The sequence below is a fragment of the Centroberyx gerrardi genome, chromosome 3 (assembly GCF_048128805.1).
Source record: "Centroberyx gerrardi isolate f3 chromosome 3, fCenGer3.hap1.cur.20231027, whole genome shotgun sequence".
In the NCBI taxonomy this organism is placed as follows: domain Eukaryota; kingdom Metazoa; phylum Chordata; class Actinopteri; order Beryciformes; family Berycidae; genus Centroberyx; species Centroberyx gerrardi.
The window spans coordinates 8,170,598-8,186,210 of NC_135999.1; the positions used below are offsets into that span (position 1 = coordinate 8,170,598).

At 43.8% G+C, this 15,613-nt stretch overlaps 1 protein-coding gene across 1 annotated transcript in view; it reads left to right on the forward strand.

The window, feature by feature from the left end:
* The window catches only part of adgrl3.1 (adhesion G protein-coupled receptor L3.1), an 83,880-nt gene extending 69,511 nt beyond the window's left edge, over positions 1 to 14,369 (forward strand). The window contains exons 16-24 of the mRNA XM_071901834.2: positions 35 to 101; positions 1,304 to 1,395; positions 4,340 to 4,508; positions 6,390 to 6,518; positions 7,162 to 7,255; positions 9,573 to 9,701; positions 10,455 to 10,472; positions 11,168 to 11,470; positions 11,648 to 14,369. Of these exons, the coding sequence (XP_071757935.2) occupies positions 35 to 101; positions 1,304 to 1,395; positions 4,340 to 4,508; positions 6,390 to 6,518; positions 7,162 to 7,255; positions 9,573 to 9,701; positions 10,455 to 10,472; positions 11,168 to 11,470; positions 11,648 to 12,222 (1,576 nt within the window). The 3' untranslated portion in view covers positions 12,223 to 14,369. The remainder of the gene's footprint in view (positions 1 to 34; positions 102 to 1,303; positions 1,396 to 4,339; positions 4,509 to 6,389; positions 6,519 to 7,161; positions 7,256 to 9,572; positions 9,702 to 10,454; positions 10,473 to 11,167; positions 11,471 to 11,647) is intronic.
* Positions 14,370 to 15,613: the final 1,244 nt, after the last annotated feature.

A 15,613-nucleotide genomic window follows, 5' to 3' on the forward strand; every position in this document is an offset into this window, starting at 1 on the left:
CTCTCACGCTCTCTCTCTCTCTCCCTCTCTCTAGGTGCTGGCTGCGGTTGGATACATACTTTATCTGGAGCTTTATAGGCCCTGCCACTCTCATCATTATGGTGAGACACACACACACACACACATGCACACACACACTTACAGGACATAGCACCACATGTGCGCAGTACACCGGGTGCCACAGGTTACAGTAAGGTGTCAGTTAATCTCCTGCAAGGTTTGCTGAGCTCCTCAGCATTGTAAGCGGAGGCATAACTTATAACTTTACGTGTCAACCTAATAATTCCAACTTTAACTCTCGAATGGGCCTCTCACATTCCAACAATCTTTGGTAGGTCACAGGGCAAAATGTGCTGTACATTAGTCCGCTTATGGTCAGAGCTCAACCAATTTCTGCTTCTCCCAGGAACATATTTGATGATCCATCTGATACTCGGAGTCCATGCGTTGTGCTTCTGCCTGGTCCATGTACCATATACTTTATTACAGTGGTGCCCAATTACACCGGCACAGCATGGAGGGAAGGCAGATTGCCAGGCAAACCGATTTGACAGGTTTCTTAGTCTTTTTCATGAGAGATGTCAAGGCATGATGCATCATCAGTCAACATACTGTTCTGAGGAGAGGGAGAAATGCATCACACCTTGAACAAGTAAACAGAGATAGAAATAGATACAAAGACTTAGACAACAAGACAGACAGACAGACAACAACAAAGAGCAAAAAAAAAAAAAAAAAAAAATGGAGAAAGACAGCGCTTGAGAAAGAGAGAATGGAAGCAATGGGACATGTTGCCAATTAGGTGAATGTCAGCATGTACACTGATGTTCTGGGCTCATTGTAGAAATGTCAGGCAGGCTATCAGTGATGTAGCTGGAGCTGGAAGTGGAAGTGGGCGGTACAGGTGGGACTGCCCTGTTTGGACTGTTTGCCCATTGGTAACGTGTGTAGCCTTGGAGACACATAGCAACGGTCCAGACAGTCATCATTAAGCCACCGTTTCTATACATTAGTAAGCCAATCAAATACACTGCATCTGTGAGAATTGGGTCCTCTATTGTAACGATGATCCTTAATGGATGTAATGACTGCAGTATTTTCCCTAGTGCTTAAGCTATTTTGAGCAAATAAAGGGGAGTTGATTGTGTGCTGATATTGTGTCCCAGGCCAATTACTGCTGGGAGAGACAATGAAATGATATGTACTGTGTGTGTGTGAGTGAATTGCTATGGTGACACCATGTCTTTAATTAGGCTCGTTGTTACGGAGTATTAACTTGTGCATGTGCGCCTGTGTGTTTCAGCTCAATGTAATCTTCCTGGGCATCGCTCTTTATAAGATGTTCCACCACACGGCCATTCTCAAACCAGACTCTGGATGTCTGGACAACATCAAGTAAGTGTGTGTGTGTGCGTCCGTGTCTTGAATGTGTGTGTGACTGTGTACGCTAGTGTGTATGCACTTCTATCTATCATCTATCTTTTATGTCAGCATGCCACATGAAGCACAATTCACCTTTGTCTGACATCATTACAAGACGCTATTCATTCAAGTTATCGTATTATTATTATTCTCCGTCATGTCACTATTAGTCATATCAACCCTTAGAGAATGTCACTGAAATATGACTTCATCTCCGCTGCACACTGGAACTCTCTCCGCTAAGCTAACTAATCAGGATTGTGTTATTTCCCGTTCCAATGCAGCTCAAGACAAAAGGCTTAGTCTAATTCAAACAATATGGCCATGGCTCAGAGCTCAACGCCTTAGAGAGGCACAGCCCGGGCTATATAACGTAAATCATAAAATGGCTTACTCATTTGATTTATCATTTAAACATTACAGCCAATGTATCTTTCCTGACAGCAGTTTTAAGTAGGGCTTCAAGTGGGGAGTGTTCCAGAAATGCAGAACAAACTAGCTAGATCCTTGGTTCAGTGCAGTTCAGGGTAAAGTAATCAAACACGAAAGCTTGATGAAAGATGAAAACCAAAGACATGATTCAGAATGCAATGCTTTTGCAGCGTTTTTTTTTTAATTTTTTTTTTTTATGACTTTCTCTTTAGTCTTTCTGAGCACACTGGAGCCTGAATAGGTTTTAATCTGTTTCACTTCATTACTCATGTCTTATCGTGGTTCATTTATTCATTAATCATCATCATGCTCTTTGTCTTATGATTTGGTTTTTTTTTTCTTCCTTTTTGTTTTCTTTGTCTCTTTAACTCCAAGCCATCATACGTTGTCTTTGTTGTGGATTGGCTCTGGTAAGGCCGCTCTCCAATCAGGATGCCTGTCTCGTTCCTAGAGGCATTGTGATTGGTCCGCTTGTTGTCTCATGTGCCTGTAGAGCCTGCCTACTCATCTGTGCCCACCCCTAAATGAACCAGACTTTGACTACCCGCTTCCTGCCCTGTAAAATGGATTTCTTGTTCATTTGTGATTTGTGAGCTCCCGTGACCTATAGAACTAATGTGCTATTGAAATATTATAATGGTGAGATGTGAATGGGGGGAAACAGAGCCCGGGAGAGAGAGCGCGACTCGGGGGAGTGATGGAGGGAGAGGTGGAACGGAGGGATGGAGAGGAGAGGGATGAGTGTACCCTTTATTGAAGAGGGTCGTCAGACGAGCTTTATTGGAGGTTCTGTCTCGCCTGAATGGTGCCACAGAGGGCAACATCGAATCAATCACCTCCGTCTCACTCACTTACTCTCCTTCTCGTTCTCTCTCTCTCTCTCTCTCCCCTCCCTTTCTCCTGACTCTCCCGATACCTGCCTCTCCCTCCCTCGCTCTCTTCGTTTCTTTTTCTCCCCCCCTCCCTTTGTCTCCGTCCCTCCCAGTAGAGGTGCTCACTGCCCAGTCAGCCAATCAAATTAACAGCCATCATCGCGGCTGTGGCAGACCAGAAACTGTGACCTTTAGTGGGAAATGTCATTTATAATGGCTGTAATGTCCCTCTACTTACTGCCCAGCGGAGCCGCTCACATGCACGCATGCACACACTCGCGCGCCGACACACAGGCGTACGGCTCAACACGCACCAAAATTTTCTCTGACATTTGGCCTTTATGGCTCACTCCTGAATAGGCATCATTCGAAACGGAGGCTCAGATCCTTGAAAACTTTTATTGAATTCAATTCCATTAAATTGTTATAGTCACAATTGCGCTAACAGACTTCAAGACCCACTTCTCCCTGCGAAAACGTTCTTACCCTCTTGCCATGTACTGTAAATAATCTGAATGGAACTCGGAAGCGCGCGGCTCTGCTCGACTTTCTCGATAGCGGCGGACGTCGGCGAGCTTATACTCCCTCTCCCTCTCAAGAAAACAGTGATCTAAATGAGCAAATCCACTCTGTCTCTCTTCTCCCTCCCCTTCCTTAAAGGATAAGGCTGGTGTTTTTTAATGCATTGCTTACCGTCAACAAATCCTATGAAAATAACAAAATCAACAATGCGTTTGCTCTACTCTACTTTTTAGCCGTCAACCCGGAAGTCACTGGCTCCAATTGTAAGCTAAAAACCATGAAATACAGCTCACAAAGACATAGTTTCAATTTTAAAAATCGCTAACTGTTACCACGAAAAGTCAGACTGTTGTAGTTATTACCAAATCAAATTCAAATGGGAACAAATTCTTCATCACGCCGGGGACTATTTTCGGTGCTACGGAACTACTTTCCTGAGATCGCAAAGTGTTTACAGCCGGCTTATTAAGTTGTTTGAGGAAAAAGTCGGCTGGCCTGGTGCATCATGATGATGAAATATGTTGCCCAGAGCAACGGCATGGCTCTTTGACGTGTTTTTAATAGTTTTTTTTAATACAATGGAGTTCTATGGCTGCTGGGACATGGCTTCATTGGGCACCGGCTACATGGACGAGATTTGTTGGCAAAACAAAATCATTGCTGATTTTGTTATTTTCATAGGATTTGTTGACGGTAAGCAATGCATTAAAAAACACCAGCCTTATCCTTTAAGATAATGAATCTTTTAGGCAAATCCTCCCACTGTTTCTCTCCATCCCTGTCCCACAGTTTGAGGGCTCTGAATGAACCCTGTCTAACCCCCTCCTCCTGCCTCGTGGTCCCACACGCATCAAACATGTAGGAATAGCTTTACTAACTACTCCAGGACAGGAGGCAAGCTTTTCATCATGCGCTACTTTCAGCACAACCTGCATTATGTACACATGTGCTGTAAAGTAGCAAAAGGTGAATCGTCCCTAAATAGGATGTCCTGGTTAAGAATGTGAGATGCCTTGGTGTCTGTGGGTGCAGGGTTAATTGATAGGGATATATTAGACTAACACTTCCGGTTCTTTTCCCTCCTTCTTCAGGTCTTGGGTGATCGGGGCCATCGCCCTGCTGTGTCTGCTGGGCCTGACCTGGGCCTTTGGCCTGATGTACATCAACGAGAGCACCGTGATCATGGCCTACCTCTTCACCATCTTCAACTCCCTGCAGGGCATGTTCATCTTCATCTTCCACTGCATACTGCAGAAGAAGGTGAGAGAGACACGCCCGTGTGTGTGTGTGTGTGTGTGTGTGTGTGTGTGTGTGTGTGTGTGTGTGTTTGTGTATGCGCGCAGAGACAAAGCTAGACAGAAATAGATAGACAGTGTGACAGGCAGACAAACACTCACACATGCTAGGATTGATCAGCAGGGAACACAAAAATATCTGCCGACACTCTCAGACGGAGCTGTCACAGGTTTGATTGGTCATTCAGTTACCCTACTGGCTGCTCACTTCTCTCGCCCCTTCACACACACACACACACACACACACACACACACACACACACACAAACACACAAAGACACATGCACAAATCCCTCTGTCAATTCCCCCCTTTTTACAAAGACTGCCTGCTTTATCTATGTTATGAGGTTGCTTGGCCTAAAGGATTAGGGGTATTTGTGTGTACATATGGATCACTTCTTATAGTTGAGTTATATGTGGTTTCCAGGAAGGGCCTACACATCCTGGGATATTTTTATAGAATCTCCCACACGCTGTCATTGCCTGGGAGTAGAGAAGAGGAGTAGGATATGGAGAGAAAATTCATCAAATGCTTAATACTGTAGTCTGGCTGTAGTCCCACAGAAGACTCTTTAGTTTTAAGTGTACGGCCAGTAAAGACGGTTTGTGTGTGTGTGTGTGTGTGTGTGTGTATGTCCGTGTGGGGATGTGAGCATGTATGTAGGTATGTGTTAGGCCATGGGATCAGGTGTCCAGAGACATGTCTTCAGAACAGTGCTGAGGTTGTCTTTGGCTGTGGCCCAACGCCGTTTCTCCCAAGATGCATAGAGCAACTCACCACACAGCTGTTCAAACAGAGCATGTGGCAACACACGTCTGCCAGTCCAACAAGCTTGTTAAAAAGCAATTACAGCCCTATTTGTTCTAACTTGATTGGGATCTAAATGCAGATGTTATGTGTGTACAACTGCATCGTATGGCTCCCTATGGAGTATGTCCATTTTGGATGGATATGTGTGTGGGAGGACTGATGCTGGGGCAGATGTTGATGGGGAAAGTATATCAAGGAATTACAGCAAAGCAGAAGTTAATGGGGACATTGTATCGAGTTAATCCCTTACAGTTCATGTTTTTTTGTTTATTAGTGCGCCGTCTTTAGTATAGGATATAAGTATACTTTGCTTTTTCAGCAGAACAGTGTAATAGTACATAAGGTATATGTGCATGCTGACCAAGGGTGGAAGTAACTAAGTACACTTACTCACGTTACTGTAACTGAGTAGCTTTTTTGTGTACTCGTACTTTTTTCAAGTCAGTAACTTTACTTTTACTGAAGTACTTTTTTACTGAAGTAATGTACTTCACTACATTTTAAATCACATCCTTTTTCAGAGTACAAATTTTGTGGCTCTCCATCAGCAACAGAAACTGGACAATCATAAATTGACAAATTGTGGAGCCATTCACAGAATGGTCAGTCACTAAAGAAGAGAAGAGTAATCTGGCTTTACTTTGTTTGTGAAGTTTATTTTGTAATATCCAAAATTTCCAATTAAAAGTCCCTTTTTAAAAAGATCACAACACAACAACGTTCTCTTTTCTAAAAAGTAACTCTGTAACTTTTACTCTGAGTCCATTTTAAATTAGCTGCTTTTTACTTTTACTTAAGTAGATTTTTACACCAGTACTTTTACTTCCACTTAAGTAAAATATCAGCAAAATAATAATACTTCTACTTGAGTAGGACATTCCAGTACTATATCCACCACTGATGCTGACATATGCGCCAACTCCTCTTTCTTTGTGTGTGTTTTTTGGTTTTATGTGTGTGTGTGTGTGTGTGCGTGTGCTGTGTCTGTCTGTCTGTCTGTCTGTCCCACTGTCTCCCCCCCCCCCCTCCGTCCAGGTGCGCAAGGAGTACGGCAAATGCCTGCGTACTCACTGCTGCAGCGGCAAGAGCGTGGAGACCTCCATCTCCTCCTCCAGTAAGACCACCACCTCGCGGACCCCCGGCCGCTACTCCACAGGCTCACAGGTGAGCTTACCTGCCTGCACACCCGGACGCTACAGCACAGCAGACTCTCAGGTGAGGCCGGGGCGCGCCACCAATACAGTTCACTTTCAACTAGAAGCAGTGCAGAGGAGTGTCAGCTTTACTGTAGTGTTCATATGTGAATATATGATTGAGAACGAATGTTAGAATCACAGTTAACATGTGGATTGTGGATTGAAAGTGAGATAGCCTCAACCCTGATTCACGCCGCTACACGTTGATGGTGATACACTGGTAGATGGAGCACAAATGGCGTTGACGGGTGATTTTTTTTTTTTTCCTCCCCTTCTTTTTCTCTTGCTGGTCTTTGCTTTGCTTATTTTTTTTTTTCTTCCTTTTTACTGCTTCACCTGCACTATTTTGCCTGCTTTTTGCACATCTCCTACATTATATTGCCTTTCTTACCATATTTCTTCCCCTCCTTTGTCACCATGTCCTTTCTCCCTTGATTCTTTCCTTCTCTCTTTCCTTCCTTCTTTCCTTCCATCCTTGTTTTCCTCCCTTCGTCATCGCCGCTCCTCTGCCTCTTTCTCCCTAAATTTTCCTCTTCCCCCCTTTCTCTCCCTCCCTCCCTCCCTCCCTCCCTCCCTCCCTCCGTCGCCTCCCGCTCTCCTCCTGTGTGCAGAGTCGTATCAGGCGGATGTGGAACGACACGGTGAGGAAACAGGAGTCTTCCTTCATCACTGGAGACATCAACAGCTCTGCCACGCTCAACAGAGGTAACCACGGGATACCTACCATTTGCATCCTCATCACTGTCGCCATATCCACTTTATTAATAGCAGGCAGCTCAGACGGCGCAGCCTGTCACTGTCACCGAGCGAAGTGGTAGGAGTCCAAACTTCTGATAATGCTATCGCGTTCTTCTAGGATATTAGCAGAATACATCGTAAATAGGACTTACTACTTCTTGCTACTTCAAAGGACGACTTTACAGGGAGAAAGAAGAGATAGGAGCAGCTCTCTTGTCAAAGCTGAAACATCAGCCGGTTTGTGGTCCCATTAAAATTCTACAGTGGAGAGTACACAGTGCTATAGTGTTCCTACCCCTTCTTTTTCCATGGATAGTCACTCTTTGAAGTGTTGTGGGTAAGAAGTTGTTTAAGTAAATTGAAGTATTCAAGTCCTGAGTTGAGCACCTATGGTCCCTTTACTGTTGTAAGCTGTGCAGAGTTCCACTAGATCCCCGCTTGATCATTAGCGGATTGTGTTTTTGTGTCACTCCATGTGAATGTGAGTGTAGAGTAAGAGTGTAAAAACTACTGCGAGCTTGTTACCACACTACTGGAAACGTATGGCAGAGCATACGGATGGATAAACACTGCACGCTTTCTCACATATTCCAAGTACTAATTAAGCCAAAAGTAGCTGTAGCTGTCCTCGCCAAAGCTGGGATTCTAGCCCCGATTTATGCGTGGCACTTAATGGGGTAAAACTCGCAAAATCTCGCAGTGTTCCTCCATGCGAGAGGCATATATAGGGTCACCCTAGCTTATCTTACTATATTGTAGTTATGAAGCCATTAAATATGTATTAGGGTTAGTCCACTGTACCGTTCTCAGTGTATTCAGAGCTATCTCCTCCCTGCCCCTATAGTGTAAGCCACGGTAATGTACTGTAGGAAGAGAATCCATGAGTGTGGCTGTCTGAAGGCGAGGGTAATGAGGACATAGACACCCAAATGGCTACAGCCACCTTGACACACACACACACACTGCCATTTGTTAGTCTCTAAATCGAGGTGTGGCCCTCGCTTCCTTCGGGCCACTAATAAGCTGTTAGCATGACAGATTGATGCTAAAGCAGACACGGTGTGTGTCAGCGCCTGAATTATCACACACTTAGCGAGGCAGGCTTAAGACACCCCCTCCCCCACTCCTTCCCTCACATTTTAAAGTATGGAGCGGAGAGCTACTTAGCCAGTAGGTTTTAAATGACTGCATAATGTGGCTTAGTGAATGAGGACGGAATGGAATAAATTGGATATTCCGATAGGAGATTGAGTTGTTGAAGTGAAGAGAGAGAGCGGGATGGAAAAGGGACATGTTCATTTTAACTTTTAACTTCCGTATGTAGCTTATATTACAGTAGTTACGGTATGTTATAGACTGGAGGATGGGACCTGATCGTTCAGCATCCCGCCACAGAATGCAGAGCTGCTCTTGGGTGCGGCATCCTAGTTCAGGTTCAGCTTGTTTCAGGCAAAGGCACAGTAGTGAATCTTGACTAATATGAACTGAGGACATATTTCAAAGTTGACAATGTTGTGGCGCTTACTTTCAGCTAAAAGCCAGGCCACTCTGCCGTGCCACTGGTCAAAAGTAGAGCATCGCCACAGAGTTGCAGTGAAAGTAGAACAAAGGTCTGACCAGCCAAGATGAACTCGCTCAAGAGTTAAACTGTGCCATAAAGACACACTTTGGAGTAGTAGTTCAATGTAAGACATAGGGATGAAGGTACAGGAGGTCACGGTCGCTCGTCTAATGTTTTCCTGCAATGTCTTAATGTGTACATGCTCTGTCTCCCACCTAGGGAAGAACATGCTCTGAGAACACACTTTTTTTGTGGCCCCTTTGTCCATAAACTATCCTGTAGCCATGCTTCTCTGCTCAAGCGTACTCTACTGCTATGTGCAGCCCAAGCTACTCTACTTTCTCTCTATCTCCATCTCCCTCTCCCCCTCTCTCTCTCTCTCTCCCCCTCCCTCTGCCTGTACGCTGCGGCTGCAAGAATTACTTTCTTGGCTTTCTTCCTCAAACTATGTTCGCTCGTTTGATTTACATGTCCTCTTCTCTCTCTCTTCCTTCCACACACTCACTTTCCCCCCTCTCACCCTCCTCCCTCTTCTCTCTTTTTTTCCTCCTCGCTCACTTCCACTCTGCGACGTCTACACGCTCTCTCGCTCCCTCAACCTCTATACCTTCGCTCTGCCTTTTTTTTTTCCTCGCTCGCTCCTCTCTCTCTCTCTCTCTCTCTCTCTTTCTCTCAAACTTGGCTGTTGCTCTTCCTCTCTCTCTCTCTATCTGCCTGTACCAGGAGCCATGGCTAATCATCTTATAACTAATGCTCTCCTTCGTCCCCATGGTACTAACAATCCTTATAACACTCTCCTGGGGGATTCTGCAGTCTATAACAACCCAGCCGTGGGCATGTACAACACCCAAGGTGTGCCTGATGTTCCTACAATATTATATAGCATTTGAAAAGTTAGCTTTTAGTTAGAAGTTATTTTCCTGTACATTAAATTAATTTTGCATGCTTCTCTGAGTCTAAAATGTTTGCTGCTCTGATACACTTTTGGCTGTATGTCTGATGTAGCCTTATTATGGCTCCCAGGTGAGGCAATTAATCACACTGCAATAATCTTTCACAAAGGACACCCACTGGGCAGTTCTCACAGCACATAAATGTTGAGATGAAATTCTGTCGATGATTTATGGAAACAGTCGGAAAAAAGTTCACGCGCAGATTTATTGTGTACAGTATCGGTTGCAGTTTGGAGATATCTTTTATAAGCCCCCTGGGAGCCATGAAGTGTTTGTACTATTTTGTGTGAATGTTTCGTTTTATGTGCTTTCCATGTTTAATGTTATCTTGTATGTGTCTGTTGGGACTTGTGCACTGCTTGCGGTACTGCATATCTATATACTATGTTTTAAATGTAATTATGTTTTTGCTGTTTCATGTGCGTTAAATAAATGATCATTTGATAAGAGTCAAAGCCAGTTAACATATACACGACCTTAAAGCAGACTTTGATTTTGAGAAGCAGAACAAGTTCCATGTTAACCATTTTTCATCGTGCTTGCAATTATCATGCCATTGTTGATTCTCTAGTTGGTGAAAGTTGTTTCTCTTGATGTGTGAACTCACGTGTGTGTGTCTCTTTTCTCTCTTCTCCTCCATGCTGTCCCTTAGCACCTTACCGAGACACAAGTACGGGCTAAACTAATACTCAATATCTTTGACTTTCTTTTCTCGCTTCTTGCCACCAAAGCGCTCTGCCAAATATTGTCCAATCTATAGCCAAACGATAGTTTTTCAGCCATGCCATAGAGCCTCCCCACATCATTAGTTGTTCCATGAAATACAGCTGTCTTTAGTGGTCAGTTTGTCACATAGATTTAGAACATCCATTCCTAGAAAATGTTTCTAAAAATCAATATATCTATTTTGAAAAACAAATTGTTATCACTGCATATCTCTGAAATGTAGTTTCCAATCTGCAAAAAAAAATATATATATGTTTTTGTCATCAATTGAGTTCAATTTAGGAACAGTAGGTTTACCCTGAAAAAGTACTACAATCTGTTTGTTTGCGATCAGTCATTTTGTAAGAGTAAGTCTCACTTGATATCTCATTTGGCAACTTTGTATTGCTGTAGCGCTGGCAGTAATTGAGAAAAGAAAGGTTTTTTTTCTGAGGTTTCCCTTGAAATAAGTTATTGATGCTTGAAGCATTTTTCCTTCCAAGGAAATTATCATAACTACTTTTTAATCCTCTATCCACATACACTCTCCATGATATTAAGCAATAATTAAAATCTTCATTCTGAGAAATCCAATTTTCCTAAATGGTTTATTTAAGAATAGTAATAATTAGGACTTTTTAAAAATGATTTGTTTCTCAGAGGGCATCCTGAACAACGCAAGAGACTCCAGCGTCATGGATACGCTTCCTCTCAACGGTAACCATGCCAACAACTACAGCATGGCCAGCAGCGAGTACCTGAGCGACTGCGTCCAGATCCTGGACCGCAGCGGGGGCTACGGCACCCACGGCAACCACAAGGAGACCACCCTGGAGAAGAAGATCCTGAAGGAGCTGACCTCCAACTACATCCCGTCCTACCTCAACAACCACGAGAGGTCCACCACCGAGCGCAACCACAACCTGATGAACAAGCTGGTCAACAGCAGCATGGCCAATGGAGGTGACGACTTCTTTCATTTGTTGGTTCATTGACTGAAATTATTTGCTGACCATTGATCTCTCTAGACGCCACTCGCCCTAAGCCTTATTTCCATTATGTTCCTTTCAGGCGGCATGGTGGGCGGCAGCAGCAGCAGCAGCAGCAGCGGTGTCAGCGGCGGCGTGGGCAGCAGTAAAGAGGACAACAGCCCCATGGTGCTGGACAACCCCACCGCCTTCCCGCACGAGGAGAACCTGGGTCTGGAGATCATCCGGGAGGAGTCCAACGCCCCGCTCCTGCCGCCGCGGCCCCCGCCGCCGGACAGCCACCCCCCGCCGCCGCCCCCGCCCCACAGCTTCTCCCGGCCGCGCCGCATCCCCCAGGAGACCAGCGAGAGCTTCTTCCCCCTGCTGACCAACGAGCACACCGACGAGCACGCGCACTCGCCCAACCACAGAGACTCGCTCTACACCAGCATGCCGGTGCTGACGGACCTCCCGGACGGGCAGATGAACGGCTTGACGGACGGCGAGGAGGACAGCTCCGGGGAGCTGCAGCCCTGCAAGAGCGCCACCGCCCCGGAGCTGGACGACGTCTATTATAAGAGCATGCCCAACCTGGGCTCCAGGAACCACCTCCACGAGCTGCAGAGCTACTACCACATGGGCCGGGGCGGCAGCGACGGATACATGGTGCCCGCCAACAAGGAGGATTCCGATTCGTCGCCCGAGGAGCCGCCCGTAGATCCCTCCCACCTGGTCACCAGTCTATAGAGCCAATCAGGAGACTTCTATCCCTCCCCGGCCCACCCTCGCACTTCCAACCCTCCAATGAAAATGGTTCTGTGTTGTTGACTGACAGACTGAGCTGGCCCGCCCCTGGATTGATGTACTGTGTTTGATATTCTCTATGGTTCATGACAATATGGATGAGGTATCACTGGTCAGATGAAAGCAGGGTGATCAGATGTATTGTCATAAATGGTGCAGACTGAAAGGGCGGTTCTGAGAGATTTTATGTGAATATCAATCCGGAACGGAACTGTTCACCTGAAAAGGGAAGGAAGGGGGGAGGGATTCTGTAATTTTACCCCACTTGTTACTTTAATCTGGATTCTTGGATTGACCGTAGCCCCACAAGTTCCCCAATATGGACCTCTAGCAGATCATAGCATATAGTCTCCACTACTACCACTACAGAGGCCTGGCCCTCAGCCCTGGTTAAAGGAGCTCTGTCTGTCTGTCTGTCTATATGTCTGTCTGTCTGTCTGTCTGTCTGTCTGTCTGTCTCACTGTTAAAGACATTCACAAGGATGATGTTTCTTCCTCTCCAAAAGGGTACCACAGGACGTTAAACCCTGGAGTTCTCGACATGAACTGGCCCCGACAAGGCCCCGCCCCACTACCTGCCAATCAAGTGGAGTATGTATGATAATATGCCCCCTCACAACCGATCATCCCAAAAAACAGTTTTACTGGGCAACCGAACTATAACCATATCACGCTGATGTTCTGAATTTCTTCCTGTTCGTATCTGCTAAACTGGACTTGTGTCTGGGCTGGTGTAACATTCCTGCAAGTTGTAGTGACTGCGGCTACTGTGTATTTCACTGAAAACAAAGAAGGAAGATCATATTAAACAGACTGAATTAAAAAAAAAAAAAAAAGAATGGGTTATGTTTCTTCTTCTTTCTTCTGTAACAGTTTTCAGTTATCAAAGGACTATGAAGTAATCACAAACAATTTCTATGTATTGTACAGAATACAAATACAAATGTTGCATATGACCAAGTAATTTTTTGTTTTGTTTTCTTTGGGTTTTTTGTTTTTGTTGCAAACCTCTTGTCTGTGGAACTGTTCTGAAATGTCATGATCCGTTCTACTGGTCACATGTAGACTACAGAACAAGCAAGGTACAATCTCTCATTTCACTCTTTCTTAAATACAGAGACAGTACGCACCACTTAATTAATACCAGTATATACCCTACACACATTTCATTCTGGTCCTTTTATAGCAACACCACTGTCACTTATATTTTGAAAATCAATTGTTACTATATATTTTTTACCACTGTGTAGATTTAAAACTAAAGGGAAAATGATATATGGCAAAGTTATCAAGGACGAATGTCTCGCAGACAGACGGTTACTATGGAGATATTATGTTTTCGTCATTCCTGGAAGTGGGTCTCATCTCATCGGTTCTTGAATATAGCATTTCCTTCCTTCAGGCACAAGGAAGAGCTTGGGTCAAAAAAAGAAATAAAAAAATACAAAGCTACCAGATATTTGGAGTAACACAAGGCTAGTATATATGCAGCATACCCTGTCTATTGCCAAATAGTCTACCAATTGACATTACCTAGCCTTGCTGGTTCAGACTCTATTGTACAGAACAGAATGCTGAGAATTACAATGTTAGAAATTCCATTCTCAGAACTAAAAAAAAAAAAGGAATCGCCACTATTTGAAAAGGGTGGGTCTCACCTGTGAAATGCCATGATTACACCACATTATGTGTATTGAAGATGTGAAAACTCTGCACACAGCAGCACTGTCCAATGTGGAAAGCCAATGTTTACTTATTTAGGGGGAGATTTCATAAGTATATGAAGTGTAGCTTGCACATGTATCCCACAAGCCCCCTCCATGTCCCCAAGAGAGAAATTATTTATTTATCTGTTTATTGGTTTAAAGAGAGCAAAACAAGCTTGGAGGGAAGGAAGCTGGTTTCAGGCAGGAGTAGAAAAAGTGGCACTGAGTTTTTTTTTTTTTGTTTTTTTAAATTATTACGATCATGATGATTATTATTACAATATTATTGATAATTATTTATTCTTTTTGTATGGGTTCCAAGTTGAATGATCTCATAACTAATATTTGTTGTAACAGTGAAAGTTGTTTGCCAACAAATAAATTACTGACATAGCTTTGCGGTTTTCCGCCTCTTGACTCATCAATTATCACATTTGAAATTAAATACAAACACAGGGTTACACAGCTGTGTTTTCATTTCAAATATGCACTTCTGACCATTTAATTTGTATACATATGCATTCCACCATGATGTTTTGCTACATGCATTTATACTTTGTGAAATTCCACCTTTTCCAAATTTCTATGCAGCTCATACTTTTACAAGATGATGTAAATGCCCCCATGTGATGTCAGTAAATTGCCGCAATTATTATTATATATACCGTAGGTTATATAGAGAGGCAGCAATTTACCTACATGAGGTAACTTATCTTTTTCATTCTCTGGCATGCCACATTCAGAGTTCATGAATTAAATCATGGACATCAGTAGGGAAACATAGTTACCACTGAGGGTGAGATGTTTTTTTCCATTCACTTGGAACCATTTTCATAATCCAGTCTAAAAATCATACATTTTAGATATATAATCTACTGATTTGGAATATTATTTAGAAGAAAAAACAGAAAAAAAGGAAGTGAACTTGCAGTATGTGTAGTAGCGCTTTTTTCTTGTCCAAAAGTAAATACTGTAAGAAAAAGAAAAGAAAGAATGTGGCTTTGGCCTCATGAAATTGCCATGTGCCCTTTGATTTGTGACAATACTGCCACAAACGTTTTTCTTCACTCAGTTGGGGATAAACTCAATTTAGTGTCTGGGTGTTATTGAGAACTTTCACAGTCTCTTTATCCGCTTTGATCATAGATTCACTTTAAGTAAAGAAAAGAAAATAATGGAGTGAGGGGAGTTGGAAAATAATGAAAAAAGGTAGGGAGACCAATATAAAGGAGGCAGAAAAAAAGGAGTGACGCCGTGAGGAAGGGAATCAAAAGAAGCGTGGAAAGAAATACCATTTTTAAAAATGCTTTTTAGCTTCTTTTTTTTTTTTAAACTAACTGGAGCCTCCTAACTCTCACCCTCCCACTGTCCCTCCCTCTCTCCCTCTCTCTCTCTTTCTCTGCCATGCTGCCAGTAGCAGGCTGATTAAACGAGCGTTGGTCTATGTGGGTCATATCTCTGCTGGAGTGCTCTGATCGGTTAGTGCTGCCTGGCTGTGTTATCTTCCCGCTCCCTCTGTTTCCCTCCTTCAAGGGAAGGCATTCAGTGTGTCTTACATGGAGACATGTCCCTTATACTCAGCTCACAGACCAAAGGCAGAGGACTGCGAGGATGAGCAGCAGTAGAAA